We start from the raw sequence: 14154 nt of genomic DNA on the forward strand, positions 1-14154 counted from the left end.
ATACTGATCCCATGAAGCCCATGCCTAGAGTCTGTGCTCTACAACAAGAGAAGTCACCCCAGTGAGAAGTCTGGGCACCAAAACAAAGAGTAGCTGCCCACCCCCCTCCCCCCACTGCAACTAAAGAAAGCCCGCACAAAGCAAGGAAGACCCAGTCCAGCCAAAAAAATAAAATAAAATGTTGATGTAAAAAAAGCTAACGTTTAGAAAAACAAAAACAAAAACAAGAACTGAATCACCGTGTTGTACACCAAAAACTAACACAATGTTTTAAACCAACTCTACTTCAGTTAACACACACACACACACACACACACAGATTTACACACATTTTGAAAAGTTTCAAGGAAGAAATTCTGAAAGAGTGAAGTCATGATCCTTATTTTCAACAGGGAGAATTAAACCTCTTATTTTTCATTTGTATTTGCCCTTCCAGGTTTTTTGCGAGGCGGGTGTTCTTAGGTGTATATCGAGGGACAGTGTTGCAAGAGTACATGTTGTGTTGATACAGCCCGTGTAGTGTCTGTCGGGACGTCCTGTGTGAGGAACGCTGTAGGAGGGAATTCGGAGAGTTGTATGGTACTGAAGTGTGGCTCCGGGTGTGTGTTGCGTGGATTCTGTACATGAGGAGGGGCGTATGCGAGGTCTCGGCGTGTAGTGTAATTACTGAGCCCACCTCGCAGTTGGGGGAAAGGGGAAGCGGATACCTATGAGATCCGCAGTGTCTAAAAGCTATTCCCAGCCCGATTTCCTCCACGCCAGCCTGAGGGTTTGCGGACTATAATTCCCAGGATACCTCGCCCTTCCATCAACCAGGAAAAAGACTCCATCCAGTGGGCGGGCCTTGTAGAAGGCCAGGCCAATGGGTGAGGCGGACCGAATCGAAACCTACGACGATTGTGCCGAGGTTGATTGGAATCTTTGGCGCCTTGGTTTCAGTGGTGAATGCGTGATGGGCGGGTCCAGCGACCAATGAAAAGGCGGAGAGGTGGAGCCAGAGGGCGTGGACGGAGAGAGGTGTTGACTAGCAGGCGGTTCGCCCAATGAAGGGCGGAATCCGCTGGAGGGGGCCAGGCCAGTCGACCAGAAGCTGGCGACTGTGGAGACCCGGTGCGTGCCATGGCGGAGCCGGTGAGGAGACCCGGTCGTCCCAGAGGCGGCGGCGGCGGCCGAAGGGCTCGGGGATCCCGGGGCGGCCGGAGCCGATGTCCTGGCGCCCAGCGATCCCCAGCTCGACGCACCTTGGACTCGGGGCTCGTGGACTTGGTCAGCGACAGCGATGAGGATGTCTTGGAGGTTGCAACCGCGCGCGGCGCTGCGGCCGCGGCCGAGGTCCCGCTTCCCGAATCCCCCGTCCCGGCCGCGTCCCGGGACGACAGCGACAGTGACAGCGAAGGGGCGGACGCAGAGCCTGGTGGAGCCCCTCGGGTCTTGGTCAGGCGGCGGCGGCGGCTGCTGCTGGATCCTGGGGAGGCACCGGCGGTTCCAGTGTACTCGGAGAAGGTGCAGCCGGGTTCCCGGGACGGTTAGCGCGGAGGGACTGGGTTTAGGAGTGCTGAGGTAGGGTTCTAGGGTTGGTCTTGGGAGACGAAATGGAAGCAGGGGCTAGGGGCCTTGGAGGCAGAAAGATGCAAATTGGGGAGCTTGAAGGGGTTTGGAGTGGGCTTGGAGTTTGAGACTCCCAGGAGCTGGAGTGTCGGGGCGGGGGGTATAGGGAGCCTAAGAGGTTGAGATATCTGATGGTTAAGGGAAGAGCTGGAGGACCTAGGGCTGGGTGGGATTTGGGGCATGTTGGGTTTCTCGATGCTAAAGATTCAGGAAGATGGGGACTGGGGTCCATGAAAATTCAGAGAGGACTGGGGTCCCCACGAGGTATGGTGAGCGAGGGGCCTGAAATTGCCAAGGATTCTAAGACAGCAGGATGGCTAGCTCCTTTGTAAGAAAGGGAAATGAAACTTGCATCCTTAGAGTGCATTAGGGAAGGGTGCTCCTCATCAGAGTACTCCTGTGTTTTTTAAATTGAAGTGTAGTTGATGTACGATGTTGGATTAATTTCTGCTGTACAGCAAAGTGACTCACATATATGTTCAGTTCAGTTCAGTCGCTCAGTCGTGTCCGACTCTTTACGACCCCATGGACTACAGCACGCCAGGCCTCCTTATCCATCACCAACTCCCGGAGTGTACTCAAACTCATGTACATTGAGTCGGTGATGCCATCCAACCGTCTCATCTTCTGTCTTCCCCTTCTCCTCCTGCCTTCAATCTTTCCCAGCATCAGGGTCTTTTCAAATGAGTCCGCTCTTTGCATCATGTGGCCAAAGTATTGGAGCTTCGGCTTCAATCCTTCTAATGAATATTCAGGACTAATTTCCTTTAGGATGGACTGGTTGGATCTCTTTGCAGTCCAAGGGACTCTCAAGAGTCTTCTCCAACACCACAGTTCAAAAGCATCTATTATTCTTCAGCACTCAGCTTTCTTTATAGTCCAACTCTCACATCCATACATGACTACTGGAAAAACCATAGCCTTGACTAGATGGACCTTTGTTGGCAAAGTAATGTCTCTGCTTTTCAATATGCTGTCTAGGTTGGTCATAACTTTTCTTCCAAGGAGTAAGTGTCTTTTAATTTCATGGCTGCAATCACCATCTGCAGTGATTTTGGAGCCCCAAAAAATAAAATCAGCCACTGTTTCCACTGTTTCCCCATCTATTTGCCATGAAGTGATGGGACCAGATGCCATGATCTTAGTTTTCTGAATGTTGAGCTTTAAGCCAACTTTTTCACTCTCCTCTCTCACTTTAATCAAGAGGCTCTTTAGTTCTTCGTTTTCTGCCATAAGAGTGGTGTCATCTGCATATCTGAGGTTATGTTATATATATATATATACACATATTCTTTTCCATTATGGTTTATCCTAGGACATTGACACTGTGCTATACCGTAGGGCCTTGTTGTCCATCCATTCTGTATGTAATATGCATCTACTAACTCCAAACTCCCAGTCCATCTCTCAACCGCACCCCCCCTCCAACTTCCCCCATCTCCCTGCTTGGCAACCGCAAGTCTGTTCTCTAAGTTTCTGCTTCCTAGATGAGTTCATTTATGTTATAGTTTAGATTCCACATACAAGTAATATCATATGGTAGAGTATTCCAATTTTGGATCCTGGTGAAGCTGAGCTCCTGCGTCCCTGTGGGAGAGTGGTAATATCTACATCCTCAGGGTGGGCTTGGGAGCTGGAGGAGGCTGAGCATGAGAGAATTGACCCCGGTTTTCTCTTTAAGTGTAAGGGAGCATTTGGTACTGATCTACTATTTCTTTGCAGGTGAAAAGCAGCCTCCACCTTATCCCAGATAACGTGTCCCTCCTGAAATTATGTCCCCCAGAGGCTGAAGAAGGTAAGGAGGGCTTCTAGGGAGAGTTGTCCAGCACTGGCCTCTCTGAGAAGACTTTCTGGAGTTTACATTCCTGTAGTTAGTTGTTTCCTGAAGCTAAAGGGGAGGACATGAAAGAGGTGACTTCTGCATCCTAGCCAGAAAAACCTCCAGTCCTGAAAGGAGCTGGCTTGTTAACCAGAAGACACAGAAAGTGTTGTCCAGACTCCTTCCCCCAGCTCTAATAAGCATCAGAATGTGCTAAATTTTTTTTGGCCACACTGCGTGGCTTGTGGGATCTTAGTTCTCTGAGCAGGAATTGAACCTGGACCCTCAGCAGTGAAAGCACTGGAGTCTTAGCCACTGGACCACCAGGGAAGTCTCTAATATACAGGTTTCCAGGTGTCATCCCCAGAGACTTTGATTGTATAACCTTGGGAGCAGTGGAAGGGAGAAGTGTTGAGAATTTGTAACATCTTTTTACATCTGTAGCAAGTTTCCTGGGAACACTCTGAGCCAACAGGGTGTTCTCTGAATCTTATCAGGGCTGCCCAGCCTTTGTCCTCCTGCAGTGACGTGATTTTTTGCAAACTGCTCAAGGGCAGTGAATAGAAATCAGGTCTGCTAGGGAAGAGATCCAGAGGGCAAATGCAGACCTTGGACTAAGACTTTTGTGCCACGAGGGAGTATGGCAGGGCGATGAAGAGCTGATTTAGGAACCAGCTCTCCCCCTTAGTAGCTGTGTGACCTTGTGCAAGTTAATCTTTTAAGGCTTCAATTTCCTCATCAGCCAAATGGGGATAAATAATAGACCTGTGTCAAAGGATTCTGGTGGAAATTAATTAAAGAGAATATGTATTAATAGAAAGCCCTCCCCCCTTGGGCTACATATATGGTTTACATATATGGTACTTGGAACTATATACGTATGTGAAAGTCGCTCAGTCATGTCCGACTCTTTGCCACCCCATGCCACCCCACTCTTTGCAACTATACAGTCAATGGAATTCTCCAGGCCAGAATATTAGAGTCTGTAGCTGTTCCCTTTTCCAGGGATCTTCCCAACCCAGGGATCGAACCCAAGTCTCCCGCGTTGCAGGTGAATTCTTTCCCAGCTGAGCCACTACCAGGGAAGCCCAATGAAAGAAAATATGTTTTAATAACACGTCCCCCCTCCCACCTTGGGCTGCATATAAGGTTTACATATATGGTATCTGGAACAGAGAAGTACCAAGGCACCTCTGTCCTCGCCACTCAAAATGCAGGGCCCAGGGACTTCCCTGGTGGTCCAGTGCTCGGAATTTCACCTTCCAATGCTGGGGGTGCAGGTTGAATCCCTGATCTGGGAGCTAAGATCCCGTATGCCCTACATGGAAAAACCAAAGCGTAAAACAGAAGCGATACTGTATCAGATTCAGTAAAGACTTTAAAAATGGTCCATATAAAAACAATCTTTAGAAAAAAAAAATGTGGGCCCAGGAGTGTTGGGTATCTCCCGGGAGCTTGTTAGAAATGCAGAGTCTCAGGCCAATGGCAGCTCCTAGGACAGGGTTTCTCACCCTTGGTGCTACTGGCATTTGGACTGGATCCTTCTTTGTGTGGGGCTGTCCTATGCCCTGCGGGGTGTGGAGCAGCAGCCTGGCCTCCACCCAGCAAACGTCATCACCCCCTGCAACCCCTTCCTCCCCTTGCTGCGACAGCCAAAATTGTCTCCAGACATGGTCACATGTCCCGCAGGAGGCAGAATTGCCTCTGGTTGAGAACCACTGATCTAGGATTTATTACCATTGTTTTGTATTCATGGTATTTATTTATAAAAATAAATAACGATGGTTAACGATGATCTGGTGGCAGGCAAACGGAAAAGAGCTTCTGTGGTCTAGAATAATACCTGGTTTCCTTTTCTAAGACATTTAAGTGAAGATGAGTGATTTAAAGAAACATATCACGTAATACCGAGATATGGCAAAATACCACAACGACACTCACATGGATGACGTTTGAGAAGCCTGGACTTAGAGGGCCTGTACTTAACCTCTTTACCAAAGACGCTCCCCGCCCCCGCCCCAGACACGTCTTCTTTGTGCCCACCAAATTGAGTAGGGGCAGAAAACAAGAGAAATAGCTGGGAAAAAAAATCATCCTTTGATAGCATTTGTTATACTGTATGATTCATAACATATATAATGGTTTGTACATGTATAGTCAGTAGTACCTGTGTATTAAGTAAATACATGTTTTCCGGGTTGTGTGCTCAGGGTTTTTGATTTGTGAGGTGCAGGTGATCAAAATGAGAAGAGCACGCTGTAGTTGGGTGAGCCACTGCCCGTTGTCCACTCTTGGCCCTGTGTCATGCACTGGTGCGAGGTGTGGACACTTTCCTAATCTCACTGTCAGACTCCAGTTCATCCTTCTCTCTAAGGCGCCCCCTTCCTTTTTTTTGGCCACACGCATGTGGGATCTTAGTTCCCTGACCAGGGGTCAAACCCACGTCCCTGCATTGGAAGGCAGAGTCTTAACTGCACCACTGCAGTGCTGCTGGGGAAGCCCTCTAGGCTTTTCTCTTGATTCGTCCCCCCAAACCCTTCCCCGGTGGTCATGTGTGTCCGGGGCCCCCTAATCTCCTCCTTTTTCAGAACCTTCTGAAGCCCCTGCCTTGTCTCTTCTTGGTCTCCCACTGCCTTCTCTTGGCTAACCCTTTCCACTTCCTCCTCCCCTGTCCGCAGAGGCAGATGTGGAGGATGCCAGCAGTCCCCATGCAGTGGATTTCCCATGTCCCAGTTCCCCCTGGAAGAAGAAGCTGAGGAGTAAGGATGGAGAAGAGAAGAAAAAGATGTTACTGTGAGTGAGGCAAGAGTACTGGGGCCTCAGGAGCAGAACGGGAATTGGAAGGGTGGGCTGAGGCGGGCAGGACCCTTGGGTGGCTCCTGGAAGGGTAAGAAGTTTCCCATAAGGCATCCTGAGGCTTGGATGAGGAATGAAACTCTTGGGAGAAGCAGTGAGTCCCACTGGAGGATGACAGCAGACCCTCCAGACTGGCCAGGAAGTGGAGGGGTTCCGCTTTGTGTCTAAGAAGGTAGTGATGTGGAACTGAAGGGTGTGGCTCTGGAGGCTGCCCTGTGCTTCAGACCCTGTCTTTTGGCCATCCTCTCTCTCTGTTTTGGCTGCAAGGGGTCTTCATTGCAGTGTATATGCTTCTCTAGTTGTGGCATAAGGGCTTAGTTGCATGTGGGATCATAGTTCCCCAACCAGGGATTGAACTTTCATCCCCTGTATTAGAAGGCAGATTTTTAACCACTGGGCCACCAGGGACTCCCTGGCCATCCTCTTTGTGCTTCAGTTTCCTCTTCTGTAAAATGGAGATAATAGTGGTACTTGGGTCAAAATTTTACGGTAAATGAAGAGTTAACCCTTAACATATAGTAAGTGTTTGGTGTCATTTGGATTTTATCAGATATTCACCTGGAAAGCAACTTATCTTAAAAGTGAGGCATTCTCCTCCCTCATATTTGGGCCATATAAGTATAAAAATCATGACTCAGGTTTTCCCTGTCCTCCACCCCTCACCCCCTACCCATACCCACCCCAGTCTTCAAATAAGACGGATGTCACCAGAAGTGCTCCGTCTTGATCCTCCTGGTCCCCGTCTGGTGCCCAGGGGCCCCCTGGAAGGAGAGCTGTGGGTGAGGCTGGGGTCTCATCTCTTTCCCTATTCTGTCCCTCTCTTCTGTCTGCAGGGATCAGGACACCTCGCCTTTGCCCTCACCTCTGCCACGTACCAAAAGCAGGAAGCATACTCAGGCACTCCGGAAGTTAAGGTACCAAGGGCAGGGGTGGGGAGTGTGCTCTGCTCTGGGCTAGATTGGAGAAGGGACGGTCAGGAGGGGGCCCACCCTGACTGACGCACAGTCCTTTCTGCACCTCAGGGAGGTGAACAAGCGTCTCCAAGATCTCCGTTCCTGCCTGAGTCCCAAGCAATCCCAGGGCCAAGACCACCTGAGCCAAGAGGATGAGGTGGTCCTAGTGGAGGGGCCCAGTCTCCCAGAGAACTCTCGACTCCTGCCACTCAAAATCCGGTGCCGAGCTGACCTGGTCAGGTTGCCCATCAGAATGGTAAATGCCTGAAGGGTCTGGGAGCAGGGTTCCAGGAGCTGCCCATGGAGAGACTAGTGTCTTCCTTTGCCCATCTTGCTGTCTGGAGCTGCCCAGCACGCTTTCAGCCCTCTGCGCCTTTGCACTCACTGTCCCCTTTGTCCAGATCTTTTCCTCCCTCTGCCCTCTCTATCTGGCAAAGTGAAAGTGAAGTTGCTCAGTCGTGTCCGACTCTTTGTGACCCGTGGACTGTAGCCCACATAGTTCCTCTGTCCATGGGATTCTCCAGGCAAGAATACTGGAGTGGGTTGCCATTTCCTTCTCCAAGGAGAAGGAAAACTTTGCCTATCTGGCAAACTTCCCACCTATTCTTCAGGGCTCCACTAAAACATCCTAAGAAACTTTGCTTGGTAGGCCCTCTCCGGGGGAGGGGCATCCCTCCCTCCTTCCTTCCCTTGGACCCTGTACTGCCCTCCTGTGCTTGTTCTTACTGCTTCAGACACCCAGGGGTCACTTGGTCATTCCAAGCTCCCCTAGCTTCCTGGTGATGACTACTATTATAGGGATGACCCCCATTCCAAAAGAAGAACAGAAATGACTACTTACTGAGTAGTAACAGTGTATCAGACAAGCAGCTAAGCCAAAACTTGCCAACTAGCAACCCATGGCCTTATCAACAGTGCATCATCTTCTTTATTTTTTCTGTCCATGCCATCTGGCATGTGAGATATTAGTTCCCCAACCAGGGACTGAACCTGTGCCCTCTGCATCGGGAGCGGGGAATCTTAACCACTGGACCACCAGGGAAGTCCCGTGCATCTTCTTTCAAGCTGTACGGTGATTTTAAAACCAAATAGTTCATTTCCAACCTTTGCAATGGGTGATTGGATACTGAGGTCCAGATTTCTGGCTTCTCTTAAATAGGAAGATGCAGTTCAGTTCAGTTCAGTTCAGTCGCTCAGTCGTGTCTGACTCTTTGCGACCCCATGAATCGCAGCAAGCTAGGCCTCCCTGTCCATCACCAACTTCCGGAGTTCACTCAGACTCACGTCCATCAAGTCAGTAATGCCATCCAGCCATCCCATCCTCTGTCATCCCCTTCTCCTTCTGTCCCCAATCCCTCCCAGCATCAGAGTCTTTTCCAATGAGTCAACTCTTCGCATGAGATGGCCAAAGTACTGGAGTTTCAGCTTTAGCATCATTCCTTCCAAAGAAAATCCCAGGGCTGATCTCCTTCGGAATGGACTGGTTGGATCTCCTTGCAGTCCAAGGGACTCTTCAAGAGTCTTCTCCAACACCACAGTTCAAAAGCATCAGTACCTGGCCCATATTCCCAGCTGGTACCAATTAGCCAGAGCTGCGGAACAGCTGCCCAGGCTTAGATGGGGCATATCCAGTTCTGGTTGGCCACAACCCCCACCACTCCCTTTTTTCCCCTCCTAACTCATGGCTGCTTTGTGTCTGTGTCACTTGCCTGAACCCCTTATTGACATGATTTTATTTTGTGCCTTTCCAGGTAAATGTGATGGAACTCACTGCTGAGGAATTCAGCGAGTAGTTAAGGCCAGAAATTGGGGGATGGGGATGGGGAAGCAAGTCAAGGCAGGAAGGCCTCCTTTACTTTCTGTCCCCCTCCTAGTCGGAGCCCCTTAAGAGCGTGGTGGACCACATGGCCGCCCGCCTTGGGGTGTCCCCAAGCAGGATCCTCTTGCTGTTGGGAGAGACCGAGCTGTCCCCTACCGCCACCCCCAGGGCCCTAAAGCTCGGCGTGGCTGACATCATTGGTGAGAGGAACGAGGCCTGAGGAGGATTTTGCCACAGGGAGGGGATGTGGGGAGAGGCCCAGAGGGGGCCTGGCTTCCAACCCTTGTTTAGGCCTGGCTTCCCTATCCTGCCTGCCACAGACTGTGTGGTTCTAGCAAGTTCTCCGGAGGCTGCAGAGACGTCGCCACTGCTCCAACTTCGGGTCCAGGGAAAAGAGAAGCACCAGACGCTGGAAGTCTCGCTGCCTCCCGTGAGTGGGGGAGCCGGCTGGCCACGCCCCTTGCCCTGTGCTCTGCAGTCTCCCTTCAGTGGGTGGAGGATGGAGTCCCTGCCCTCTGTGGTCTTGGGTCCCTGCCCATCCTAGAGAGTGTATGACGTTCAGTGTTTAGGTTCCCTCCCTCTTCTGGGAAGCTGGCTCTGGTCTCCTAACTCCTCCTGGTTAAAGTGGAAATCACCCTTGAATAGTAACCAGTAAGACCGATCAAAAGTACCATAGAAGTGACAGTCCCTGTGCTAAGGCTAATTATTTCACATTCAGGATATTATTGAAATTCACAGCAGTCTTGTATGAGAAAGCACTGTTGCTACCCTCATTTAACAGATACGGAAACCAACATCTGTAGAGGTGGAATGACTTGCTGTATTTGTTTCTGAGAGCTGCTGTAACAAACTACTACAGGCTGGGCGGCTTAAAACAACAGAAATGTGTTCTCTCCCAGTTCTGGAGGCTGCAAGTTTGAAATCAAGTTGTCAGCAGGTTCACGCTCCCTCGGAGCCTCTGGGTCCATGCTTCCTCCTACCTTCTGCGGGTGGCCAGCAGTCCTTGACTTGCAGCTGCCTCCCGCCTCTTTTGTCATAGGACGTTCTCCCTGTGTATCTCTGTATGTATCTGTTTTCCCGTCTTACAAGAACACTAGTCCTGTCACCTTAGTGCACAGTGTAATCAACCATGACCTCATTTTTTTTTAATGTGTATTTATTTATTGAGCTGCACTGGGTCTTAGTTGTTGCAGCGTGCAGAATCTTCAGTTGCAACATGTAGCATCCAGTTTCCTGACCCGGGATTGAACCTGGGCCCCCTGTGTTGGGAGGTGGAGTCTTAGCAGCGGGACCACAGGGCAGTCCCAGCCTCATCTTATCTTGATCGTATCTTCCAAATGAGGTCACATGCACATTTCTTAAGGGTTAGGAGCATACGGTATGTTTTTGGGGGACACAGTCAATCCACTGTTGTTGTTCAGTCACTAAGTTGTGTCCCCATCTTTGGGACCCCATGGACTGCAGCACACCAGGCTTCCCTGTCCTTCACTATCTCCTGGAGTTTGCTCAAACCCATGTCCATTGAGTCGGTGACGCCATCCAACCATCTCATCCTCTGTTGTCCCCTTCTCCTCCTGCCCTGAATCTTTCCCAGCATCAGGGTCTTTTCCAATGAGTTGGCTCTTCTCATCAGGTGGCCAAAGTATTAGAGCTTCAGCTTCAGTCCTTCTAATGAATATTCAGGGTTGATTTCCTTTAGGATTGACCTTCTTGCTGTCCAAGGGACTCTCAAACCCATAGCACTTGGCTAAGCTTACACATCTAGTTTAATAAGGGCACCTGGCCCCCAGCTTGGGTCATGCTCACTCCAGAGCCTGGCTGGCTTCCTCCTTATGCATCATGCCTCCATGTTAGGTGAGGAGACCAGCTTTGGAGAATGTATCCGACCCAGAGCCAGCATCCCAGCCCTGGGCTCCATGGCCCAGCTCCCTAGAGAAAGGAACCAGCTACTGCTGGCTTCTTCGTCCACTTGTATCCCCCTCTGTGGGCTCCAACTTGACATGTCCCAAGCTCTCTGTCTGTCCCTACAAGTTTTCCTCAGTCTCTCTTTTCAGATTCTTACGTCCATGTTTTTTTCTTCTCCGCCCAGGATTCTCCTCTCAAGACCCTCATGTCCCGCTACGAGGAGGCTATGGGACTCTCCGGCCACAAGCTCTCCTTCTTTTTTGATGGGACGAAGCTTTCAGGCAAGGAGCTGCCGGCTGACCTGGGAATGGAATCTGGGGACCTCATCGAGGTCTGGGGCTGAAACCCCACTCCCTGTTTGGAGGCCCAGCCTGGAGTTGGGGAGAATGGGCTGCCCCATTTTGGCCCGTAAGGGCTTGCTAGCTGCAGCTGAGTTAGAACTCATCTTCAAGCTGAAGCAAAATCCAGGAGTGATCTTTGACTCCCTCTCCTTTGACCCCAGTTTCAAGCCGTTAGCTACCTGGTTTAATTGTATGATGGTCTTTGCTGCCTTAGGTGGACTGTGGCTCCATCCACAGGGTGTGCTGAATTTTACGGCCCTCTGGGACATGGAGAAGGTATCCCTCACCTTCACTCGTCCACCATCACTCACTGAAATGTCTCTTATATGAAACTTCTCATACTGAAAGAGTGAGTTGAAATTAGTAAGGGTTGGAAGGGGACTCCAGGCCTCAGAATTCTGCCACATCCAGGACCAGCCGTGGCCTCAGGGTCATCGGGGGATGGAGGTGAAGTTGACTTGAACCAAGGTGTGGTTCCTCTGCCCAGCCGGAAACTAGATGATGAGCCTCACAAATGCAATAGCTTCACCAGAGGCAAACAGTGGGTTATTATTTTGAAGAGTACAGTAGATTCTCAGGCTTGGGTGTCTTCCTCACCCTAGGACCCTTTTGAGCCACCTTCCTGATGCACACGTGTTGTTTAAAGCATAATTGAGCACCTTGAACCTTTTGGTTTTGATCTCAGGATCGCAGTCCACACAGGGTTTATGGCTTTTTCCCTTCATGTCATCCTCTCCTGTAAGCATCCATTCTAGTGTGTTGACTCCATGTCTTTGAATATGAATGTTTCCTTGAACATGCTCTGCTATCTGTGTGCATATACTTTGCCCACATGTAATATAATCCCGTTGATCTTGCCCTGCTGCTTTTCTCACTCAACATGGGTTGCTTAGGCTACATCAGCTTTATTTCTTTGAGCTGCTCCAAGATATTCCATGGTGGGTGTTAAGTGCATTTCTTTTAGACATTTGCTAAGTGGTAGACACCTGGGTTACCTGCAACTCCTCGGCCCACAGGCAAGGCCATGGTCATGGTGAACATCTTTTTCTATGTCTCCTTCCATACTTATGTAAAGTTCTCCAGCAGAGGTACCCAGGATGGAATTATGCATCAGACAGATTAATTTCTCTATTGTTTTTTTAGAATGGTCTTTGACTCTCCCACTTAAAGCTTCCTATTTCTGCTCATCCCCACCAGCATTTATTACTGCCCGACTTTCTAACTTTTGCCAGTCTCTTGGGTAGAAAGTGGTGCCCTGTTTTAATGTACATTCATCTGGTCACCAGTAATTTGAGGAATTTCTTCATTTTCCTGTCAGCCTTTCTGGTGCCCCTTTCTGTGAATTGCTAATTTATCTTTGTTCCTTTTCTCATGGGGGCTTCTTAGCATTTTTTTTTTGTTTACTCTCAAAAGTTCCTCCTATATTCCTGGGAAGTTGCAAAAACTCTGAAGATGGCACTTGTGTTTGTATAACCAGGGGTGTCCTTCACTGAACAGACATTCTTAATTTTAATGTAGGTTAATTAGCTATTTTGTTATATCATTTGTTGCTTTTTGATTTCTTATTTAAAAATAGTTAACAATACTTTTGCAGTTTCTTCTATTAGTTTTATTGGCTTTTCTTTCACATCTAGGCCACTAAATATTGGGCTGAAGTCCAGCCAGTACATGCTGGTGTGTGTACTGGCTGACATCTGCCCTGCGTGGTCAAATATTTGTTTTCATTGCTTGATGCCAGGCTGAAATGTTGAATAGTACTTTTAAACTATTTAAAATTCACCTTTGTCTATGAGATCCAAGTTTTAGTTTCACTGTATAATGAGCCAGTTTTCTCTGCCATCTACTAATAAAGCCATGAATTTTCCACCTGATATGTGGTATGATTTTGGCAAAAGCACATCACTCTCTTCAAAAAGTTTTTTTCTTGTTGTTGGAATGTAGCATTCGTTTGAACTTATAATGTGGGAAATATAGAAAGAAAATTTTTAATATTTAAATAATCCATGATATGGTATAGCTCATTTTTTTCAGGTAAGATATATCCATTAATAAGTCTGAATACATTAAAATGATATGTTCAGTGTCAACAGAATAAACAGGAATACATTAAACTTGTATATATTTGAGGATTTCTGTCTCTGCCTCCCCGTGTGACCCACCACCCCCATGAATCCCGTGGCTGAGACCATCAGTTGGCCCCTCACATCTGTTCTTCAGAAGCCCCGGTTTTTGGCAGAGCACAGAGTGTTCAGGGTGAAGACAGTGCCTGCCAGCCTCCACTGTAGCCCTAGTGTGGCCAAATGCCAATACAGGGAAATGGGGTTTGACTTCCAGGATCAGTCCTAAGTGGGCAGCGTGTGCCCTTCTCTTTGGCTTTTTTCAAGCTGCTGACTGGAGGTGGAGCATCCGCATGGACACCTGGTGACCCTGGGGAAGGAAGCCACGCAGGGCAGGACGAGGAGAGAAGGCACGTGGGTCTCAACTTCCATACAGTATCTTACTAGCCCCGCACCACTGACCTCTGGATTTGGCAGGAAGGGGAACTTCCTGTCTTATTTAAATCACTGCTATTGGATGGGAATTCTCTGGCAATCCAGTGGTTAGGACCCCGCACTTTCACTCCTGGAACCTGGGTTTGATCCCTGGTTGGGGAACTAAGATCCTACAAGCCATATGACAAGACAGAAAAAAAAAAAAAAAAACCCCTACTTTTGGAGGATTTCTGTCATTTGTAAGCAAACCCCATCCTAGCCCAGGATGGTGCTATTACAAGCAGTGGTGTAGTGACCCTGAGTGGGATTTCCTCAGGTTTATATCCAGGGATGGAATCACGGATCCTCAAATGTGCACCTA

The 14154-nt window shown here is 49.1% G+C and overlaps 1 protein-coding gene across 2 annotated transcripts; it reads left to right on the plus strand.

Moving 5' to 3' along the window:
* The first annotated feature begins 1072 nt into the window (after positions 1-1072).
* On the plus strand, positions 1073-13172 carry NFATC2IP (nuclear factor of activated T cells 2 interacting protein). 2 transcript variants are annotated; one of them, XM_086375173.1, is made up of 9 exons: positions 1073-1503; positions 3331-3403; positions 6106-6220; positions 7117-7197; positions 7306-7492; positions 9111-9255; positions 9376-9485; positions 11145-11241; positions 11516-13172. In XM_086375173.1, the coding sequence occupies exons 1-9, from the start codon at positions 1120-1122 to the stop codon at positions 11629-11631; spliced, it is 1308 nt and encodes a 435-aa protein (XP_086231299.1). In that variant the 5' UTR covers positions 1073-1119; the 3' UTR covers positions 11632-13172. The 2 variants fall into 2 exon arrangements, with proteins under 2 accessions (XP_086231299.1, XP_086231300.1); XM_086375174.1 differs by having other exon boundaries at positions 11145-13172.
* Positions 13173-14154: the final 982 nt, after the last annotated feature.

This window comes from Bos grunniens, chromosome 25 (assembly GCF_055505025.1).
Source record: "Bos grunniens cultivar Pamir isolate PY7600 chromosome 25, Bosgru_T2T1.0, whole genome shotgun sequence".
Taxonomy (NCBI): Eukaryota; Metazoa; Chordata; class Mammalia; order Artiodactyla; family Bovidae; genus Bos; species Bos grunniens.

Bases quoted from the DNA above. Each gene is read 5' to 3' on its own strand.
- NFATC2IP (XM_086375173.1), top strand. From the start codon at position 1,120: ATGGCGGAGCCGGTGAGGAGACCCGGTCGTCCCAGAGGCGGCGGCGGC. The intron at 9,256-9,375 runs GTGAGAGGAACG...TGCCTGCCACAG, and splicing joins CGGCGTGGCTGACATCATTG to ACTGTGTGGTTCTAGCAAGT. The intron at 11,242-11,515 runs GCAAGGAGCTGC...TTGCTGCCTTAG, and splicing joins TGATGGGACGAAGCTTTCAG to GTGGACTGTGGCTCCATCCA.